Source organism: Lissotriton helveticus, chromosome 8, assembly GCF_964261635.1.
Source record: "Lissotriton helveticus chromosome 8, aLisHel1.1, whole genome shotgun sequence".
In the NCBI taxonomy this organism is placed as follows: domain Eukaryota; kingdom Metazoa; phylum Chordata; class Amphibia; order Caudata; family Salamandridae; genus Lissotriton; species Lissotriton helveticus.
The window spans coordinates 966,068,687-966,093,073 of record NC_136069.1 but is presented as its reverse complement, the minus strand read 5'-3'; the positions used below and the strand labels follow the sequence as shown (position 1 = coordinate 966,093,073).

The 24,387-nt window shown below is 43.8% G+C and overlaps 1 protein-coding gene across 2 annotated transcripts in view; it reads left to right on the top strand.

Moving 5' to 3' along the window:
- The window catches only part of NFKBIZ (NFKB inhibitor zeta), a 542,353-nt gene that overhangs the window by 208,236 nt on the left and 309,730 nt on the right, over positions 1 to 24,387 (top strand). For both annotated transcript variants that reach the window (XM_078657808.1, XM_078657809.1), the window contains exons 6-7: positions 4,242 to 4,347; positions 4,613 to 4,759. In XM_078657808.1, coding sequence (XP_078513934.1) covers positions 4,242 to 4,347; positions 4,613 to 4,759 — 253 coding nt within the window. The remainder of the gene's footprint in view (positions 1 to 4,241; positions 4,348 to 4,612; positions 4,760 to 24,387) is intronic.

Below are 24,387 nucleotides of genomic sequence, written 5' to 3'. Positions count from 1 at the left end.
AAGGATGCGTATTTTCACATACCTATCCATCCAGCCCACAGAAAATATCTCAGGTTCACAATAGAAGGTCAACACTGCCAATTCAAGGTTTTGCCCTTCGGGGTTACCACTGCTGCAAGAGTGTTTACAAAATGCTTAGCGACAGTGGCAGCACATCTCAGAAGGCAACACATCCATGTGTTCCCTTATCTAGACGATTGGCTAATACACAAAATCGTACCAACAGTGTGCAACACACACGTCTCAAACACTTCAGTTGCTACACAGCCTAGGGTTTTACCCAAAATCGCATCTGCAACCTTCCCACTCACAACAATAACTGGGAGCCACTATAGACACCTCCGTGGCAAAGGCATACCCAAACTCAGCAAGGGTAGCCAGCATGCAGATACTTATTCGCAAATTTCTGCCACAATACTCTCTGCCAGCTCGAGACTTTATGCAGCTCATACGCATGATGGCCTCCTGCATATTCATTGTCCCCCATGCCAGACTTCAAATACGTCCCTTACAAGAATGCCTAGCCCGGCAATGGAACCAGGCTCGAGGACCACTAAAAGACCTTGTGTTGGTAGACAGTCGCGCTCACAACTCTCTGCAGTGGTGGAACACTCAACCTTTCCAAGGGGCGACTGTTCCAAGAGCCGGTTCCACAACTAGTACTAACAGCGGACGCATCACTGACAGGCTGGGGAGCCCATCTCCTTCAATAGCCAGTGCAAGGGCTCTGGACAACCAAACAAAAGAAACTGCATATCAACCAACTAGTTGCTAGCGAGATTCCTAGCCCTGAAAGCATTCCAGAAATACTTGTACAGCAAGACTGTGTTGATCCGGACGGACAACATGACCGCAATGTACTATATCCAGAAACAGGGAGGAACGCACTCTCCACAGCTGTCCCACCTGGCACAAAGAATATGGAAGTGGGCGATTCCCAAAAACATTTTTCTCCTAGCAGAACATCTTCCAGGGAAGGACAATCAGATAGCGGACCTGCTCAGCAGGCACAGCCAACAACTACATGAATGGGAGATTCACCCCCAAGTTCTTCAGCCATTCTTCGAACAGTGTGGTCACCCAGTGATAGACCTGTTTGCCACAAATGAAAACTCCAAATGCCAGTACTTTGCCGCCAGGTTCCCACATCCGTTGTCACAGGGCAATGCGATATGGATAAACTGGTCAGGCAGATTTGTGTACGCTTTTCCCCCAGCACCGCTGATTCGGCTGGTGGCGCGCAAACTGCGGCAACACTCACTCACACTAATCCTAGTTGCTCCCACATGGGCGAGACAGCCTTGGTACACAACGTTCCTGGAACTTTAAGTAGTTCCCCCTCAAAGACTGTGCCTCGCACCCCATCTTCTAACTCAGAACCATGGAGAAATCAGACACCCAGATCCCAATCAGATGAACCTAGCGATCTGGCTCCTGAAGTATTAGAGTTTGGATACCTTAACTTGCCCCCAGACTGCATGAACATCATTAGGGAGGCAAGACGACCAACTACACGAGCGTGCTATGCAGCTAAATGGAAGAGATTTGTTATTTACTGCAACAATAACCAAGTCAACCCATTAGACGCTTCCATACAAAACATCATATGTTACCTGCTGCATCTACAACGATGCAACTTAGCATACTCTTCGATATGACTACACCTCGCTGCTATAGCAGCATACCTTCAAAACAGGCAACACCTTTCACTGTTTAGAGTACCAGCAATCAAAGCCTTCATGGAGGGTCTAAAAAGGGTGATCCCTCCAAGGCACCCCCCTTCCCCTGTCTGGAATCTAAATAAAGTGCTTACCAGACTTATGGGACCTCCTTTCGAACTGCTACACTCATGCGAACTACAATTCTTAACGTGGAAGGTAGCATTCTTGGTTGCCATTACCTCACTCCGAAGAGTAAGCGAATTACAAGCACTAACAATCCAAGAACCTTTCATGCAAGTACAGGCCAACAGGGTGGTTCTTAGAACAAACCCTAAGTTCATGCCAAAGGCCGCATCCAATTTCCATATTAATCAATCAATAGAACTGCCAGTATTCTTTCAAAATCCACAGTCAGTAGCTGAGAGTCCTACACACATTAGATGTAAAAAAGAGCTCTACTTTATTATGTGGACAGAACTAAATCATTTAGAAAGACAAAGCAACTATTTGTTGATTTTGCACCACAACACAAGGGAAATCATATATCAAAGTCAGGAATAGCTAGATGGATAGTTAAATGCATTCAAATATGTTATCAAAAGGCTAAACGCACTTTAACCTTCACCCCAAGAGCACACTCTACAAGAAAAATGGGGGCATCCATGCCTTTCCTAGGGAATATTCCTCTTGAAGACATTTGTAAGGCAGCCACATGGACCACCATACACACTTTCACAAAACACTACTGTGTAGACGTGCAAGCAAAACAGCAAGCTGCTGTAGGCCAGGCTGTCCTCAAAACTCTTTTTCAAACTGCTGCAGCTGGCACAGGTAACCACCGCTAGAGGAGATACTGCTATACAGTCTATACACAGATATGAATTCAGCAACCCACATGCCCCGAACAGAATATGCTACTTACCAGTATGCATCTGTTCTTGGCATGTAGGGCTGCTGACATTCATATCGCCCGCCCTCCTCCCCGGTGCCTGTCGCAGCTGCAGCATTCTCTCTGGCATGGCCATCTCATACTTTACTATCTCCATCTCTGCCACAAAGGCGAAAAACAATCTGAGGATGGAGAAGATGCCCATGCGCACTGTAGTCCAGGGGAGGAGTCACCTATCTCGTGATACTTCGAAGACTCTTCCAAGACAACAAAGTGCAATCATCCGGACCCAACACTAGGCGGCGATCTATGCACATATATGAATGTCAGCAGCCTTACATGCCAAGAACAGATGCATACTGGTAATTAGCATATTCCTTTTTCGTGCCCCCCAAATAATATCTGTCAAAAGTATTGAGAAATTATACACAGCTGGGTAGGCTGGTATTTTAAAGATGGCAGAAAGTGCTGGTCTATTATATTGACTTCCCATTGAGAAGAAACTGACCTACATCTGGGTCTCACCTATCTGATGTGCACTCCCTTTGAACCTACGCACAGTTGTTCTTTGTCTACACACCATCAAAACAGTCTTTCTCATTACCCTAACATCAGCCAGGGGAGTAAGTGAGCTCCAGTAATTTTCTGTTGTACCACGATATACCTCTTTCGTCCCAGACAAATTAGTCCTCCTCACATAAGCAGCATTCCGGCCCAAGGTAGCCTCCACCTTCCACATGGGTCAGTCCATCACCTTGCTGGCTTTCTACCCACCACCATAGCCTCCCAAGAAGGCAGAATGGTTTGATCACTGAAATCCAAATACAGCGTTTAGCTTCTATGCTGATCAGACCAAAGTGAGCACCTTTCCTTCAGTTTCTCTGGGACTAACAAAAGAAACACCGCGCAAAATATGCCTATCTCCAGATGGAAAGTGTTGTGTGTTCAGATCAGCTAAGAGCTAGCCAGAAAGCAGTTTCCATAAGGTTTACCAGAGCAAAGGCTGCTACCACTGTGCAGGCGATCGGTGCGCCAGTCATGGACACTTGCTAGGCTGCTATGTGGACACCCCTCTTCAGGTTCACAAAGCATTACTGGCTCCATAGCCAGGTCTGGCGGGATGGGCACTTTGCCTGGCCGGTCCTGCAGGATTTTGTAGTATGAACCATTCCATACACCCACAACTTGAGGGGGTTTACTGCGTTGGTATCTATTCACAAGGGGAGGAATCTGCAGTTAGAAGTACCCATCAGAAGAACAAGCTACCTATGGTAACCTTTTCTGGTAGCGACTTTCTAACTGTAGATTCCTCACTGATCCACACTCTTTCCCGATTTATGGAATGGTTTATTAGCAACATACCAAAATAAAGATCTGCACAGGGCAATATCTGATTTTGATGGCTCTGCGTTTGATGGCGTAAGCAGATGGCAAAAAGAAACTGACGTCTGTATACAGCAATGACGCTTGTATGGGTCACCCAAGGTTGCATCCTTGGGTGTTGTGGTTTTGATTCAGAGCCACACAGTGTCATCTAACCACGCGGGAGGGAATTCCTACAAATCTTTCTGGCTCCAGTCTGACACCTAGAGAAAATCACCAGGTTTGAAATCTGCAGTTAGATAGTTGGTACCAGAAAAGGCATTAACAAAGATAAGTAACTTGTGCTTCTCAATTTTCCTTGCTTTCAGGTTCCTTCACATTGCTGTGGCACAGGGGAGACGTGCTTTGTCATATGTACTTGCAAGAAAAATGACTGCAATAAATGAACTGGATATTAAAGAACACAATAACCAGGTGAGATTTAATTTCCTAATGGTCACATTTATTATTTTGGAACATGGTTCGTTAATTGATTGTTTTTTTTTTTAAATGCTCGTACCATTCTGGGTAATAGATCAAGCAATTCCTATTTCACTTGGCTGCCTATTAGATACCTACATAAAGTAGGTGATACCTTATGAAGGTTATAATAACTGTGGTGATCCATTCAGCCATTTTCTCTCTCTGATAAAAGTTTACCGTAGTTTGTATGTTGCTTATAGTTTTCTTGATTTTACAGAGTGCCTTACAAGTAGCGGTGGCTGCAAACCAGCATCTCATTGTACAGGATCTTGTAGGACTAGGCGCACGAGTGAACACTGCAGACTGTTGGGGGAGAACACCATTGCACGTTTGTGCTGAGAAGGGCTATTCACAAGTACTTCAGGTAATGTCCAAAATATTGAGTATTGTTTGCCCTACAGGGTAATCTTTTCATACAAAATCATAGGATTGACATTTTTGTTATGGCTACAAGATTTTGAACTTAATGTTACACAATAACTAAGTGAGTTAGCATGTCTAATTGCTGAGCAGTAGCTGCATTTGTCACTTCTAAAGAATATACTACTACTCCTCTGTGTGCTCGACTTTATTCCAAGTGTTTCGTAGTTTGCTTACATTTTTTGAAACTTGCAACTAGTGAAAATTTGCCCAAGTAAACCACTTGTTTTACATATTGAAGAATGTCTTTTTTTTTCAGGGTACCTTTTATTCTGACAAACTCTCACTATTTAAACTTTTATTGTAAAATTGCTACAGATTTTTTTTTGTTTTGGTTTCGGCCTCTAGAATATGAAAACTGAATGTCTGTGGAAAAGATAATCCTGTCATAACCTAATTATAATAAATGATAATTAATAAAAAAATCAAAAAGGGGGAGTGAAGAGGTAGTGCTAGAAAGCACTCTGGTGGGCGCACCCTCCTCCAGTCAATGGTATAGATAAACAACAAGGTCCACCTCGAAGAGGTTTCCTGTGAGCCAAAATGTATCAGGCATACACAGTACTTGTTAAAATACCCCTCACACACCAAAAGGGCCCTTGGTGTCATGCTTCAAACACGGGGTCTTCCCGCCCCGCTGCGGGACGGGGCGTGCTACGACTAGCGACTACGCTGGAGCACTTAGATATAGTAAGTGCTATGTGAGGTGTATTGAGTGAGTGTGAGTAGGGTCAGGAGTAATATGGAAAAGTGAGATTTAAAAGAATACCTGGCCTTATGAAAGCAGAAATTCTTTATTAGTCATAGGCTGGTATTGTTGCAAAATGCGTGGCGGAGACAATCTAGCTTACCAGTGGGCTAGTTCTCCTGGTGATGTCAACATGTTTCGAGGCTGACTGCCTCTTCGTTAGGACGGGGTCAGATCCCTCTGTCACTCACTAAGGTTGACAACAATGTGTGCTATGTGTATATACAAGTGAATAGGATGTAAATTATAATAACACTGCGGTATGGGATTCAATTTTAACAGTTATAGCCCTAACAGTATTTCTGAGTCGTGGGCCTGCAAAGATAAAGTGAGAGCACGTAAGTATTTGCTGCCCGTCCCAATGCGCGTTCACATATCACCTGTGGAAGGAAAGGCAAGGTGACATATATGGTGACTTTGCGATTACTGCAAGTTCCTAAATGTAAGACACACTTAGGTGCTGTGACCTGTTTGAAAAAGGAAAGACACTACAAGACAAAACAAACACTCAACATAAAACACACTCTGTCGTGAAGTTCTGTACAAATCCGTGGTGAGCTGTAAAATCAATGCAAATGAAAACCTAAAGTCTAAATACATACTGGAGTAATTAGGAGTCAGTGCCCCATAAGCTGCTCTGGAAGAGGGGTACATGGAACTTCCATCTGTTGGTAAAGGAAAGTGGGGTATGCCATGGTTTAGAATAAGATCATAGCAGGAGTTTTTAAAGTCTAGGCATTGGGCTCCCTAACGCGGCTATGCCGTACTCACTAATTCTCGAGCAGTCCTCGCTTCCTCCCTCGTCCGCGGCTACCATGGTGTGTGAGGAAGGAGAGGAGGATGTGGTTATATACTCGGTTCAATCGGATAATTGATTGCACCTGTACCTGTAATGAGCGGCTGATGGGTCAGAATACTAGAGCGGTGCACGCTCGGGAAGATCGGCAAAAAACGGGCGCCATCTTGGAAAAGTAGTAATGAATGAGGTAGGTTCTAAAATACGGGTGCCATCTTGGAGAAACAGCGGTGAATCATAGCTGGTTGTAAAGTCAAGATTACAGTTGGGTGTGGTTCTGTTTGTATAGAGATGCCAGTATGCGCTACGGGTGGTGAAACAGAATAAGAAATCCAGAAAACTGAGGCGGACACCTCGCTTCAAAGGTAGGCATGCGCAAAAGGGTTATAGGGTTATGGTATCTAGTTTGATAAGGTATAATACGGGGCCTCATTAAACCCGTGTCTAGCCACATGTCCATTAGTGTTTAGGAGGCGTGTTCTTGCACACAGTTCATAAATCCTATTGTTCGGGGAAGGAACATTATGGGCTCCAAGCGACTATGATCACAGTTCATGAATCATATTGTTCGGGGAAGGAACATTGTGGGCTCCAAGCGACAATGATCAATTGCATCACGTACGCTGTGCGAATATTGTGGCATGCAGACATACACAAGTGTGATGTAGAACAGATTATTGTGCAATTAATCATTACTCTACAGTGACTTGCAGAGTGCAGACGTACCATCACTAGTGTAACCGGTTCGAGTTAGAGAGACCACTGACAGTTCTCATAGGATTACAATATCTAGATGGAGATTGCTACTGGCTCAGTTGGGCCCAGGGTATGTCGTCATTCAGCCCTGTGATTTGTGTTCCAAGATGAAACACCCACCTATGCTCTTTCTCAAGGAGGTCTTTTTCGAATTTAATTGATTCAATCACTGTCCAGTAAATATCTTGAATACTATGCCCAATGATTAGATAGTGGGAGGCCATCTTAGTCGTAGTTTTTTTGCAACGTATGTTGCTTCGGTGTTCACCAATACGTATTTTGACTGGTCTCGAGGTCATTCCAATGTATTCTTTAGCACATGGGCAAGTAATAAGGTAGACCACATTTCTGCTGTTGCAGTTCATGAACACACACTGTTCCCATGATTTGATTTGATTTTTCTATTTATATAGCGCGCGAATGCCCAAGGGCGTCTTGGCGCTGAAAAATTCCCAGTAGCTCATAAAGATGTATAATTAGAGCTGTTTAGCGAATCTGAAGGATTTCAGGGATGGACTGGTTTTTATGTCTAGCGGCAGTTGGTTCCATATTCTTGCCGTCTGTACCAGAAAGCTTCTACCGCCCCAATTGGTTTTTCTGAATCTAGGTACCTTTATGAGTTTCAATTGACTGGATCTGAGAAGTCTGTTTAGCTCATATATAGTTGCAGATGTGTTTTTAGGAATTTTGATCCAGTTCCATTTATTGCTTTGTATGCCAGGCATAGTGATTTAAATTGTATCCTGCTTTCGATCGGGAGCCAGTGCAGACTTTTTAGTTTATGGCTTACTTTTTCATACTTTGGTATTTCAAGTATCAGCCTAGCTGCTGCGTTCTGCAGGCGTTGTAACTTAAGGAGGATTTTCTTCCTTGCTCCGGCATATAAGCCGTTTCCGTAGTCCGGTCTGGACAAGGCCAATGCTGTCACCACTGTTTTGCGTGAGTCATACGGTATGTAAGGTAAAATCTTTTTAATCATTTTTAAGATGTACCAGAGTGGATGAAGCTAGTTTACTTGCTTGAGCGTCAAAAGAAAGGTTAGTGTCTAACATTATTCCTAGGTTTTTCACCTTTTCTGACGATTCTGGGCATCTTCCCATGTCTGTAGGCCACCATAGAGGGGACCATATGTTTGTGTCTCCTCCTAGTATCAGGACTTCACTCTTATCGCCATTTAGTTTTAAGCAATTCATTTTCATCCATTTGCTGATTTTTGTCATACAGCATTGGAATGTTTCTGCTGTGTCTTGTACCTCCTTGCTTATTGACACCACAATTTGGGTGTCGTCGGCGTAAGATATCGGCGTAAGATGTCGTTCCATTTGAGAATTTGATAGATTTGCTTTTACTGGTGAATTCACAAGAGGTACATGAGCCACAAGGATGGTGGCCATTTACAGATATCAATTTGGGAGGGCCACTGTCTTTCATGATCCTTGGTTTACCATGGACCAAGATGTCTCTCAAGTTTCGCCCCCTTCTGTGGGAGAACATTGGTTTAGGGAAGTTCAAGGAGCCACAGTTAAGGATTTTCCAGTGTTTGTTCACTATTTTTGTGATTTTGTTTGAGTTGGTGTTGAATGTGGTTACACATATTGGCCTAGTTTCCTGATCCTTGGGCAACGTGGGTTCCAATAGAGCCTCTCTTATTGTTCCTAGCCCTTTTTAGGCCTTTCTTCACAATTTCCCTCGGATAGTATCTGTGCAGCAGATTTTGTTCGAGTTCTGCCGCTTGGTTTTTGAAATCAGTGATGTTGGAGCAGTTCCGTCTGAGGCGAAAGGGAGGTTATCTCGTAAGTGTCTCAGATGGAAACTGTTGTACAGTAGGAGACAGTTCTTAGAGGTGGGTTTAAAATGGGTACAAGTTTGGTGTAATTCCATTCAGCCGTTCGGGCTGTAGCCGTGTCTAAAGGTCCTTTGGAACATTGCATTGGACTCAATTTCACATTAAATTTTCTCAAAAACTACTGGAGGGATTTACACCAAACATACAAAAGGCACTGCTGCATACGTCCCTACCATTTTGCCAAATCTGGTGCAATTCCGTTCAGCCGTACGAGCTGTAGCCTTGTCAGAATGTCCCTATGGAAATTAACATGGGGAAAATACGTTTTGGGACCACCCTTTTTTCTCGGCCCCCGCTTGACGAATCCCCCCGAAACTTTCAGGGAAGGAGCAGAGGCAAATTTAAGGACAATTACAGGCAGATCCCTCATTTGGCGCCAAAGTTATTCCCAATAGAATGTTCGGAATTTCCTATGGTAACTAGGTCCTAACTATATATACCTACTGGCGACCGCCAGTAGGTAATAAATAAATATATATATATATATATATATATATATATATGTATATGTGTATGTGTATATGTATATGTGTGTATATATATATATATATATGTATATGTGTATATGTATATATATATGTATATGTGTATATGTATATATATATATGTGTATATGTATATATATATATATATGTGTGTGTATATGTATATATATATATATGTATGTATATATATATATATATATATATATATATGTGTGTGTATATATATATATATATATATATATGTGTGTGTATATATATATATATATATATATATATATATATGTGTGTGTATATATATATATATATATATATATATGTATATATATATATATATTACCTACTGGCGGTCGCCAGTAGGTATATATAGTTAGGATTTTTTCTCTATGGGATTTTTGAAAATTCTATGTCTAATAACTTTGGTGTTTGTGGACGGAATTGGCTGAAATTTTCAGGAAAATGGCACATTTTGTTTCTGAGCAGTCCTTGAAAATTTGGGGGGGGTTCGTCAAGGGGGGGCCGAGAAAAAAGGGGGGTCCCAAAACGTGTTTTTAACATTGAGTTTTCCATAGGGCGGTTGGCCTCACTTTTAGCCCGAACGGCTGAATGGATTTGCATGAAACTTGGCAAAATTGTAGGGACTGGTAGCCCGATGTGCCTTTTGTAGGTCTCAATATATGTGCTACAGTGGATTTTGAGAAATTAACGTTTAAAAAAAGATATATATCTGTAACAGCGGACCGGGCAGCGCTCCAGGACGCGTACTTTTCGCGCAACGGAGCTTTGTGAAGCGAAGCTGATTGGTTCTCCGGCGTCTGTCAACATTCCAAACAGTCCGTAGCGGCCGCCATCTTGTCTCTCGGTAGGATCGAGAGACAAGAGGAGGCGAAAGCGAAGGGGCAAATGACCATAAGGGGGAATAGTAGATCCTCGCTGACCCCCTAGGTTTGATGTGGAGGTTTTAAAAGGGCCCCGCGGGGCAAAAAATAATAATAATAATAATAATCGAACGGCTGAATGGATTTGCACGAAACTTGGTAAAATATTAGGGACTGGTAGCCCGATGTGCCTTTGCTAGGTCTCAATATATGTGCTCCAGTGGATTTTGAGAAATTAACGTTCAAAAAAAGATATATATCTGTAACAGCGCTCCGCTTCGCGTAACGGAGGTTTGCGACGCTGATTGGTCATTCTGTCACTGGGCTATAGTTGGGCTACATCTGGCTGATATTTGGGCTACATTTGTTTTTTTTCGTCTCTGGCGGCCATCTTTGGGCTACATTGGGCTATATTGGGCTACATTGGGCTACATTTGGGTTCCAACATATATATAGGCCAATGTAGCCCAATATATATTTTTCAAAGTTAATTTTCGTAAAAACCACTGGAGCATATATCTTGAGACATAGCAAAGGCACATCGGGCTACCAGTCCCTACAATTTTGCCAAGTTTCGTGCAAATCCATTCAGCCGTTCGAGCTAAAAGTGAGTCCAACCGCCCTATGGAAATGAAGGAAATGAATGGGTAATTTGTAATTAGCAAATAGCTCATCGCAAACTAGGAATGGTAAAGAATCGCTATTTATTCCTTAAAGTTCGCTATTTAGGAAATGCAAAAAACTTTGATGATACATATGGCGGTTCATCTCTAACAAGATAAGAAGCATAGGGATAGATTTATGATGACTGGCGCATCACCAGGGATGTGTTAGTCATTCTGTGCCGCTGTTCCGTCACCTATGGTGTGCTGCATTTACAATGCGGCGCATCATGGGGCAAAAACAGCACAGATGCGTGATGTATCTGTGCCGTAAAGGTGGCGCATTGCTGGAGTTGTATCGCAAGTGTGATGAAGCTCCAGCAAGGGTCGGGGGTGCCCCTGTCGCAGGGTTTCTGTTCTCACACAGAACTGTGGACAGAGGATTGGAACCTCGGCGAATTAGGGTGTCCCAAAACTCACCTTAGTAATCAAAAACCCCTTAGCAAGCTAGGTACAGTGTCACATTGGATATAACAAACTCTCAATGTTTAGACAATCCAGAATATGAACTTATAGTACCTCAGGATACGTGGAACTCATGAACAGTCGGTCGTTATATATTTCTTAGAAACCAGAACATGGAGTTAAGAAGAACACATGTGTATTTGAAATGTTTATTTACTAATGCCGTCTTCTCAGGCGTAGTATCTTAGATAATACAAGTACACATATTATCAGTAGCAAAATTACCAGCATAGTTACTAGTACATAAAAAGCGAATGGTGACAGTATGTTAACATGCTGTAAATGAATAAGAGTTAGCAACACTTATAAGCAGCCGCGGGCCGTGGAGGGAGTTACGGTGGGGCAGGGAGGCGGGGAGGGGGAGGGGCAGGGTGGAGAGGGCTCCACCCTGCTTCTCCCCCTCCCCGCCTCCCTGCCTCACCGTAACTCCCTCCACGGCCCGCGGCTGCTTATATCTCACCCTCCCTAATACACATATTATATTATTTGCTAAGAAGGTCTCTTTGTGTTGGTTTAGGGCGTGCCCATACTTTAGTGTCTTAGATTTGAAGGAATCACATCAGCATACACCAGCTCTCTCTTCATGTGAACCGCATCAAGTGTTGTGTATGTGTGTTCGGCAAAGCAATATAAAACCCGCCTCATGCCCAGAATTGGCAGAAGTTGCACTTATGTTATGAGTATGAAGTCGTGGAGATCAGACCTCATAACAATTCTGTATCGTGTTGTTCTTGAAACTTTAGCACTCGCTGTACAGATATAGTTTAACAAGCAAAGCAGATAGTAGAGCAATAACATATTATTCTCATGTAAACCACGATGAACTACTAGGTTGAAAGCTAAAGCAACAACTAAGTGTCGTGTGCAGAAGTTGCAAAAAAGGAAAAATGGCGTTTAAACCGGTAATGAGCCCATGCTAACTTAACACGGTGTAAAGATATCCAGGACGTAGATGACACCTCCCCATGATCCGGAAACGAACTGAATAAGATAATAGAAGTGCCATCTCATGAGAGCAGATTGCAAGTTTATATGTGGACGGTCCGCAAGGTAAAGCATTAAAAACTAGGAAAATTGAATGCTAAAGAAAAATAAAACAGCCAAGTACTTTATCGAGTCTTAAGCCAATAGGCAAGGTAAATAATAAAAACTTGACAAATAAGTCAATGAATTGTCAATGAAATGCTAGTACTCAGCATATCAAACATGAAAAAGGTCTATGACATAACTGTGTATGCAAAATAAGCTGCAACAGCCTCCAATAGGAAGTCACCGTCTTCATCCGAAAACAGTTCAGCCATCCAATTTAAAAGCGGAAAAGAACATACGTGCTCTCCCAGCACCGGATCCTCTATCACCATCAGAGGACAGCTCAGTGGGTTTTCAAGAAAGCTCTGTTCCAAGAAAGACTGTGTTGCCGCCAGTAAATTCCAGGGACCAATTAGTCCATGCATCAATGCCACAGCCATAATCCTTTCGCCAGGACAAACCAACTCGTGAGTAATGATAGGAGTCATCAGCTGATTAAAGTCGACGTCAGGAGAAACCGGTCCGCAGAGACACAAATCAATGGCCCAATCGAAATCACAGGTCAGGCAGTGAAATACAGGCTGGACACAGGTGAAGTAGGAGAATCGAAAAGATAATCCATATGCCGTGCTTAATATCGCCAACGGCATTGTGCCATAATATTCTAGCATGCGATTGCGGAACAGTGTCAGCAGCTGCAGGGCGGGAGGTTGCATAGGAGGGACATCCATATTTAAAAATGTAAAAAAGCACAAGAGCGTCCGCTTGTAATGCAAGTAAAAATGGCAATCCACGAAGCAGAGTGGAAAAAATCGAATGAAAGAAAGCAGGGATGACTCCAAAGATTTTCTCAAATGAAGTCACGAGACCACTGGTAACAACTTTAAAAAAGTGCGCCAGGGCCTTTGTGGAGGATGCGTTAGAGATAGTCCGAACCATCTTGCTGAAATGGAAAGGCAAATCTGAATTGAAAAGGGTCTGCACCTCTGTACGGGTGTTCGCTATGTGAAGCACGAAAGTTTCACGGGCCGAACTCAAGGCCACCTCTCTCTGAGACAAAAGAGCTCTTATTCTTGCCATGCCGTTGAAATCTGCTCCCAAGGTTGGTATTTGTGGCGAGATTGAAAACTCCCTATGTTCATGTGTGGGAGGAAATAGAACATTTCTGCAGCAAATAACCCGTTCACTTACTGTTACGATAAAAGGAATACTTTTAATTAACCCAGAACAATCTTCATTATTGAGCATCAAATAACTACCATTTTCCAACAACTTGAACGTGGGGATGATAGCAGGAACTGGCGTGCCTTGCAACACGCAAGCCATATTTGGTCGGTGTTTGTTGCATGAACCGTGTAACTGTATGTGCCTACACATTAGTGAATGATCTGGCGTCTCAGTGCATTCCTCTCCATTCAGATAAACTTCTTGATCATCTTTGAAACATCTGTATGTGTATGGAAGCGACCAGACCTCATGAAGAAAAGCACTACCTCAAGGTTCATAACGACCTATTGGTATATATTTCATACAATTTGAAAACTTATATAAAGCAAAAGGCAGCGTTATTAAACCGTGGATAAGGCACGTTGCCAAAAAACCCGCAATCCTCTGCTGATGTCACTGAGCATGTCATGAATGATGTAATATGTGACATCATCAGCAGTGGATTACGGGTAATAGTATCTCTAGTTTACTCCCCTATAGCTGTCTTTCTTTTAACATAAGTGTCTGTTTCCTTCCCTTATACTTACTGTTTTTGGTTCGCTTCCGGTTCGCGTACCGGCGAGCGAACTGGGAAGCGAACTAAGAGAAATAGAGGTTGGCACAGTTCCAAATATTGTACCAATTTTTTAATAACGGGGAGGTAGTTCTGAAAAGAACTTTTTTTTAATTGTTTTTGTTGTTTTATATTTTTTTTATTATTTTTCGGAACATTTTTTTACTTTTTTTGAATTTTTCTGAACAGTTTTATATTTTTTGGGGTTTTTCTTGGAGGGGGCAATGAAAACGATTCATTGTAAAGGGCTCAACAGGAGCAACAAAACAAAAAAAGAAGTATTTATTATTTTGGGCGTTTCGTACAAACTTGTATATGATAGTCAATAGCTCTGTTGATCAGAGTGATGCTTCTTTCTCCGTAGGAAATGAATCCATCGCAAAATACGCAGATGTGTTTTACTTCACCAAATTTCATTTGTATATTTGGCACCATCTCCCTGCCCTCTGGTCCCGTTACTTCCGGTACAACAGATCTTCTGGCCATAATAGGGAGATTATCTAGGTCGTTCCGAAACTGTGCAGCACTGTAGTTGTTAGGATGCCACCTAGTCATATGGCGATGCATTGTGTAGTTTCCGAAACTGTATTTTTTCTCGGTTCCTCTGGACAGTCTATCTTGACATATAAGGCAAGTTACGTATCTTGCATTTACTTTTTTCTGACCTTTGGGAATTTTAAAAAATTGCCAAATGAAGTTTTCTTTCCGGTGAGACGTCCTGGGCTGCTCAGGCAAAAACTGCCTCTCTTCGTGCTCGTCGTCCTGTTCCTCTTCTTCCTCTTCTTGTTGAATTATAACTTGAGCAGGTGGTCCACTCTTCCTTGGATGTGGTGGAGGTGGTGGGGAAGCACCAGCTGAAGCTACTAAAGAAGCCATTGCTCAGTGATCACAAAGGGTCTTTCTCTCACAATGATGAAAGTCAGAGTGAGGAAAGAAGGAGGGATTTTCATCATTTGGGAAAAACAAGAGTTCTCAACCAATGAAAAGTGTTCATTTTAGATTATATGACCTAGTCTTACATCATTAGGAAACCAAAAGTGAAATGAACCAATGAAAAGTGTTATTACCAAGTCACATGACCTGCTGTGTTTACGTTAAGCGCTTTGCAGGGCCTCCCGGTTTGCTTCCAGAAACCTGCGCTTTGCGACTCGCTTCACGTACCAGTTCGCTAACGTAGCACGTCATATGACGTATCACGCGACAACGCGAAACGTCATGCGGACGGGAGGCGTCACGATGTTGTTTTCTAACGCGGCAGTTGCGGTAAAGAAACGTTTACCGGCTCGCGGTCTATTTCGCGGCATCAAGGTCAGCTAACGGGAAGCTTCCCGATTCGCGAAGCGGGAACGAAGAAAAAAAAATATTAAAAAAAAAAATTTATTCATAAACATATAAAATATATTTTTGGATTTAAAGAAGAATACATTTTACAGCTACAGATATTAGCTGTTAAAAAACCAATGAAATTCACTGAAAAAACCATAGGTTATAGACCATATATAGTTAGGAATTAGCATTTACAAAACCTTGAAAATTCACTGAAAAAACCATAGGTTATAGACCATATATAGTTAGGAATTAGCATTTACAAAACCTTATTTTACTCACACAAAACCATTGAAATTCCATATATAGTTAGTTGCACTAACTATATATCGCGCACCCGCAATCCACTGCTGATGATGTCACATATTACATCATTCATGACATGGTCAGTGACATCACTGATGACATCACTGATGACATCTCAAATGACATCACTGATGACATCACTGATGACATCTCATTTGACATCAATGACCACATCACTGATGATATCATTCATGTGACAATACAATGCATCTCCTCACATTTTAATATAACCTCTGTTTCACCCAGTGTTAAATACAGAGTATAATTTTTGAAACCATTGACACACCAATACTAGTTACTACATACGCACTCACTGATTGCTACGTCTACACACACCTTCACTCATTCACCCATACAATCATTCATACATACAATCACTCATCTTTACAACACTATCATATGCACTCATACACCTATACAGACAGTCACAGTCTGCCACTCATCCATGGAGTTACTCACTCACCTAGTCAGTCATGTAAAGAATCAATGACACTTCCATTTTCTTGTCTATACAGTTAAACATAGAGCACCTTACATTTTCAAACATATACTAACACATACTTACCTTCTTATACAATCATTGATACAAGTACACATTGATCTGCACAGAGTCACACACCTCCCAGCCAGCCACACACACACTCAGTCTCCCATACAAATACTTGGGCAATCAATCAATAACCCATATAGTTACTCATACAGCTACTGATCAACACATGCAGCAGTTTACAGAACAACAGACATAATGATGCACAAATTAAGACAGTTTTTAGTCACTAACCCATGCACTCAGTGAGACACATTTAATCACTCACTCATACAGTTAGTCATGCACCTACTAAATCCTTCGTCCAGACACTTACACATCCACTCAATCTTCAATATGTAAGACATATTTAAACTTTACAGAAACAAAAAATCACTGGATGTTGTTATCAGTCATGTCATCAGTGATGTCATTTGAGATGTCATCAGTGATGTCATCAGTGATGTCACTGACCATGTCATGAATGATGTAATATGTGACATCATCAGCAGTGGATTGCGGGTGCGCGATATATAGTTAGTGCAACTAACTATATATGGAATTTCAATGGTTTTGTGTGAGTAAAATAAGGTTTTGTAAATGCTAATTCCTAACTATATATGGTCTATAACCTATGGTTTTTTCAGTGAATTTTCAAGGTTTTGTAAATGCTAATTCCTAACTATATATGGTCTATAACCTATGGTTTTTTCAGTGAATATATATATACACAGACCCGTGAGCAAGAGGTCGGCTGACCTCGAAACGCGTAGGGTGTTTTTTTTTCTCTTGTGCCAATAAACCCTAGTACTTTACAAACATTGGGGCCTCGACTTACGAATGAAGTTTGACCAGGAGCTTTTGAAGAATATATATAATATATATATATATATATATATATATATATATATATATATATATATATAACCTACTGGCGGTCGCCAGTAGGTATATATAGTTAGGATTTTTTCTCTATGGGATTTTTGAAAATTCTATGTCTAATAACTTTGGCGTTTGTGGACGGAATTGGCTGAAATTTTCAGGAAAATGGCACTTTTTGTTTCTGAGCAGCCCCTGAAAATTTGGGGGGGGTTCGTCAAGGGGGGGCCGAGAAAAAAGGGGGTCCCAAAACACGTTTTTCCAATGTTAATTTCCATAGGGCGGTTGGCCTCACTTTTAGCCCGAACGGCTGAATGGATTTGCACGAAACTTGGCAAAATTGTAGGGACTGGTAGCCCGATGTGCCTTTGCTAGGTCTCAATATATGTGCTCCAGTGGATTTTGAGAAATTAACGTTCCAAAAAAGATATATATCTGTAACAGCGGACCGGGCAGCGCTCCAGTTCGCGTACTTTTCGCGTTACGGAGCTTTGTGAAGCGAAGCTGATTGGTTCTCCGGCGTCTGTAAACATTCCAAACAGTCCGTAGCGGCCGCCATCTTGTCTCTCGGTAGGATCGAGAGACAAGAGGAGGCCAAAGCGAAGGGGCAAATGACCATAAGGGGGCATAGTAGATCCTCCCTGACCCCCTAGGTTTGATGTGGAGGTTTTAAAAGGGCCCCGCGGGGCAAAATAAAATAAAATAATAATAATCGAACGGCTGAATGGATTTGCACGAAACTTGGCAAAATTGTAGGGACTGGTATTCCGATGTGCCTTTGCTAGGTCTCAATATATGTGCTCCAGTGGATTTTGAGAAATTAACGTTCAAAAAATGATATATATCTGTAACAGCGCTCCGGGCAGCGCTCCACTTCGCGTACTTTTCGCGTTACGGAGCTTTGTGAAGCGAAGCTGATTGGTTCTCCGGCGTCTGTAAACATTCCAAACAGTCCGTAGCGGCCGCCATCTTGTCTCTCGGTAGGATCGAGAGACAAGAGGAGGCCAAAGCGAAGGGGCAAATGACCATAAGGGGGCATAGTAGATCCTCCCTGACCCCATAGGTTTGATGTGGAGGCTTTAAAAGGGCTCCGCGGGGCAAAAAAAAAAAAAAAATCGTTTTTTTGGTGGGGTGCGCCCGGTTAGCGTAACGGGAAGCGGACTGGGGAGCGTACTACAAGGAAAGAAGAATGATTGACTTTTAACTTATTGTATGTTTATAGACTTTTTTAAAACTTTTTTTTCTGCTGAGTGACGTCTCGGCCTATCTCCACGGGATGCAGTCCCTACCATCTCGGCGTTTAAGCCCAGGGGGACCGGTAGTGTGGGAGAGATAACGGGGCATATTATCAAGGGGGTTTATCTCCTTTAAAAGCCAAGAAAGCGGAGATAAAATTATCTCCGTATTACCTAGCTGTCGCTAACACCAGTTAGCGACCGCTAGTAGGAGATAGCGACCATCTTGGGCCCCACTTTGCATGTCAGTGATATTTATCACTAATGACATGCAAAGTGGGCATGCCAAGATGTTAGCGACTGGAAACAGTCGCTAACATCGCTATCTCCTATTACCAACTTTTGGAGATATTCGCGCTAAGCGCGAATATCTCCAAAAAGTAACACCTGCCCTGAGCAGTTCTTAGCCATGTTATCCAATGGGAGGTGGATAACATGGCTAAGAGCATTAGGTCGGTAATGCATGAATATCGCTGACTTTTCAGCGATATTAATGCATTGCGGCCGTTTTTTATCGCATGTGCGATAAACCTTGATAATAGCAAGGTTTATCTGCGATAATTTCTGACTATGCATAGCGGTAAAAAATTCGTTGCTAAGCATCGTTAGGGATAAATATCGCTTAACTTTGGTAATATGCCCCAACGTCTGTTAACGTTCGATTCGAAGGAAATCAGGAAGTGTTGAAAAACATTGTCTGCGCCATCTTGCCTTTTTTCAAATGCCACACTTTTGTCGTGCACGGCAGCCATTTTAGATGCCTTGACCAGACCCACTCTCTGCACGCTGTCGATCCTTAGCATGGCTCCCCACCCTCGCAAGCATCTCCCCCAGGCACTGGTCACCCCCGCTCTCTGTCTTATGCATGGGCAATAAACCTCCCCCCATCTGCGCTGCTCTTCCCTGAGAATCACACCCTGTGCCCGCCCGACACCTCCCTTTCGCCCTATTCACTACCGCACCCTCTGACACTCCTCTTCCTCTGTGTCCGATTGTCCAGGCCGGTCCCAGGCTATCAGCTAGCCTTGCAGATGTAGTTTATGGCCCCAGCTGTAAAGAATCACCCCTCTTCAAAGGAGTTATAGTAGATCAAGGCCCACACCCGATGAGATCCGTCACACCACACGCGTTCCTACTATCTGAAAACCATCCTGTATTGTGATTGGGGAGGGGACCGAGCCTGAAGCGGAAGATTCCAGGGATGACTGTTTGTACATCAAAGTTTTTACAATTATGTGTCACATTAAAAATATATAGCACTCCAACAAAGTAGTAGGATTATAAAACTTTAATAACTTATAAATATATACAACAAAACAAACAGTAAAAACATTTAAACATTTTTAGGGAAAAAGAAGGAACAATGGTCAGTAGCGGTCGGTTGTGCGAATAGTCCCAAGGCAGCACAACGTCCAGATTTCTGGACGGCACCCAGGTGATGTTGCCTGGGTGCCGCACTGATTTGGGTATCCGGCGTGGGGCGTCCCGGGGGGTGGGTCGTCAGTAGCGGTCTGTTGTGCGAATAGTTCCAAGGCAGCAGAATGTGCTGAAATGTGGATGGCACCAAGGTGATGTCCAGTAAGTTGCCGCCCTCCGAATAACGGCGTGGGGCGCCCCGGGGGGGGGGGGGGTTAGACGGCGTGAACGGGCCTCCCAAGGTGGAGCCTCGTCTGCTGTAGTGGGGCGCCCCTTTACCGTTTCAGTTGCCATTCCGTCCGCTTTTGGTCCACTGTGTCAAAATCCGCAATTCAGCTGAGTTGCGCCCACTCTTGCGGTGCAGCGATAGGCGGCTGTCACAGGACTCTCAAAATGGCGGCAGGCTCTTTCTTTTTTGGGCCTGGTCCACTGAAATGGCCCTGGGACACCTTGGAAATCGGACGCTTGTCTGCTAGGTCTTGGACCCCATTCTCGAAAGCGTCCCCTCCGCCTTGAGGATTCTACAAAAGTCTTGGGGGCCCCCGACTCCTGCAGGCTTCCGGTGGGGAGCGGCTGGCATGATTGCTCGCGGAATGACCACGACGGAGCCACGAGATGGTGGTGCTTTCATGCTGACGCCAGCTTCAGTCTGAAACATCCAGAAACAAGGTGGGGCTTTCATCGTTTGGGGAAAAAAAAAATGTTTTCATCCAATGAAAAGTGTTATTTTTAGGTCATATGATCAAGCCTTCCATCATTAGGAAACCAAAAGTAAAATGAACCAATGAAAAGTTTTATAAACAAGTCACATGACCTGTTATGCGGCATAGGGTATAAAAAGCGTAGAAAATCCGTTGGCACGTGAGGCGGCGTCAGTAGCGGACCGATGTGCGAATAGGCCGAAGGCAGCACAACGCGCCAAGATCCGGATGGCACCGAGGTGGTGTCCAGCAAGTTGTCGCACTGGTGTGGCCATCCTACAATGCTGAAAGTCGGCGTGGGGCGCCCCGTTGGCCTGTGAGATGGCGTCAGTAGCGGACCGATGTGCGAATGGGGCCAAAGGCAGCGCAACAATATTTTCTGAATAGAAGACGCCACAAGGCGCTGAGATGCCAAGATCCGGATGGCACGAGGTGGTGTCCAGCTAGTTGTCGCACTGGTGTGGCCATCCTACAATGCTGAAAGTCGGCGTGGGGCGCCCCGTTGGCCTGTGAGATGGCGGCAGTAGCGGACCGAGGTGCGAATGGGGCCAAAGGCAGCGCAACAATATTTTCTGAATAGAAGACACCACAAGGCGCTGAGATTCGGTTAGCACCGAGGTGGTGTCTAGCAAGCTATGCAGCTGAGTTGCGTGCGCACTTGCGGCGAATAGGTCGAAGGCAGCACAACAATGTTTTCTGAATAGAAGACACCACAAGGCGCTGAGATTCGGTAGGCACCGAGGTGGTGTCTAGCAAGTTGCCGTACTGGTGTGGCCATCCTACAATCCTGCTCCGAATAACGGCGTGGGGTGCCCGAAGGGGGTGGGGGGGGAGGCGGCGTGAACGGGCCTTCCTAGGTGGAGGCTCGTCTGCTGTAGTGGGGCGCCCCTTTACCGTTTCAGTTGCCATTCAGCTGAGTTTCGGGCGCTCTTGATGCGACAGGCGGCTGCAACAGGACTCTCAAAATGGTGGCCTGTTCTTTGGATTTGGGCCTGGTCCACTAAAATGGCCCTGGGACACCTTAGAACTCGGACGCTCGAATTTTTTTTCCTTTCCTCTACATGCAAAAAAAGTAAATGCCCGGTACGTTGCACGCTTCATCTGCCACGATGTACTCTCCAGAGGAACCGAAAAAAAATATAGTTATGGTAACTATACCATGCATCGTCATATGGAGAGGTGGCACCGATTAATTATAGTGCTGCATAAAAGAGAGATTTGGAGGAGAACCCCCGACCTGCCAGTACATTCATCAAAGAAGTGGCACTGACAGCATCAGAGGCAAGGGAAACGGTCCCAAATATTTAGAAGAACTTTGGAAAGATTAAAATGACATGTTTAGATTGTGGCAAATTAATTTCATGTGGACAGATGAGTGTTACTCTAATAAATACAGCATATGAACATCATCATAGTCGATGGTTGGTAGAGACATTTTGACTATATCCTGGACCTGCCCGTCCTCGCCCAAAATGGCGCCGGAATAAATGGGACTCGTAACTCCTTGTTGTGTACTGGTTGCACAACCTTGATATCACGAGATACGTATGCAGTTTTGAAGCACATGGCGGGCGGGGACGAGAATAGATTGAATATTTCGATATCCCTATTGATATTAAGTTCTGATGTGTTATTGATTACTGTACTATTGAAAGTTCGAATTAACGTCACCCATGGTACTTGCCCGCAAATGTATATCTAGATAATTTTATTGTAACTGGCCCTGTCGTATTTTAATTATAAAATGTACGTCCACCGATTCTGCAACTGTTAGACACCTTAGTTCTTGCAACCTAATGGCCCGCCCGTTACGTTCCTCTACAGTGTAAATGTCTACTCATCGTATACGATTACAGTTTGCTCCGTGGCCGGCCCACGTGGTTATAGGCCCGTATTTGTATAATGACATTTTCACAATAAAGGTTTTTAAAAGAAAACATGGTAGTAGTATATACATTGGTAAAGTTTTTAATAATAGTCACTGTTTTAGAATCAGTAAAAGGCAAGTGAAATAAAGCAGACCAATTACATGAAGGGTAAAAGGTATAATACGCAGGAACGCAGTAAAGATAAATGGTCAAGGGCTGTTGTATTTTCTACTCCTGCAACATAAAGTGATCGATAAGAATCTCATATTCAGGCGTATCGGCGACTAAGACAGCAGGCCGACCCTCTTTTGCTCAACGGCTCCGTCATGGGACGAAGAAACGCCCTTTTTCTCGAAAAAGGAATATATTTTACTTGCAGGACAGTTGTAAATTTTCCGGTAAAGTACATTAGCCTGGAACATTATAACATATATTTAAGAAAAAATAATGTTCGAAAGTAATAAAAAGCGTAATTTTTAGGTCATATGACCAAGCCTTTCATCATTAGAATAAGAAAAGTAAAATGAACCAATGAAAAGTTTTATTAACAAGTCACATGACCTGTTATGCTTACGTTACGCGCTGCGCGTCGCGCCCCGGATCACTTCCGGATGCGCTAACGCGGCGCGTCATATGACGCATTACGCGACAACGCAGGTCCAGAATATAGTCAAAATGTCTCCACCAACCAGCGGTCGGAACACAACCCCTTTCAGCGGGCTAAATAGTTCTGTTAAATGACAACAGAAGGGACAGGCAACAAGAACCATCAGTCAAAGAGGGGAGGGCTTGTTCTTCTCTACCGGGTCACGTTGGGGCGCTACCGGAACTGATCGAATTGGTAGTCTACAGTGTTTCTGGATGTTTCCGACTGAAGCTGGGGTTAGCATGAGAGCACCACCATTTCGTAGCTCCGTCGTGGCCATTCCACGAGCAATAATGCTAGCCGCTCCCCACCAGAAGCCTGCGGGAGTCGGGGGCCCCCAAGACTTTTGTAGAATCTTCAAGGCTGAGGGGACGCTTTCGAGAATGGAGCCCAATCTCTAGCAGACAAGCGTCCGAGTTCCAAGGTGTCGCAGGGCAATTTTAGTGGACCACGCACAAATCTGAAGAGCTGGCCGCCATTTTGAGAGTACTGTGGCAGCCGCCTATCGCTGCACCGCAAGAGCGGGAGCAACTCAACTACATGGTGAGCGAGACGCTGTAGTCGAAAGAGCGGGCGGTAAACAGCTGAATAGCGGAAGAGGCACAGTGTAGCAAAAGCGGGCGGAATGGCAACTGAAATGGTAAAGGGGCGCCCCACTACAGCGTGTCTTTAGGTGAAACGGATTGTGGGACAAGGTCAAGAATGGAAGAGTTGCCAAAAGGCAAAAAGTTCCGCTTGATCCCGGGAGCCGGCCACCTATGTCGGGGGCGATCTCAGGCTACACCAGGAGAACACGACTTGGGGAGGGAGCCGGAGTCAAGCGCCCCCTCTGAGTCCGCTCCATCACACCGTCCCTCGGGGGCCTCCGTCAAGCGGTTCAGGGTGGCACCGCATCACATTGTTCACAAATGCAGTCACGTCCTCAAACAGCCCCCACTTTACTTTGAGAATAGTGAAGCTGAAGCAAGTGCAAATAGGCTTCAGACAGTGTTACAAGCACTCCTCAAAACTTTGAACCATCAGAGTGCATGAGTTTCATGCTCGATCGATTGAGCTAGCCGGATCGGGCAACAAAAAGTATAAAATAGTTATGTAAATAGTTGTTTAATAAAATGTTTTACCCTGTTACTTTGCTGGTGTGTTGTATATATTTGTAATATTTGCATAGAGTTTATCGTTATTTTGGGCGGGGTGGGTGGCGGAGCCGAGCTGTATTGCAGCCATCAT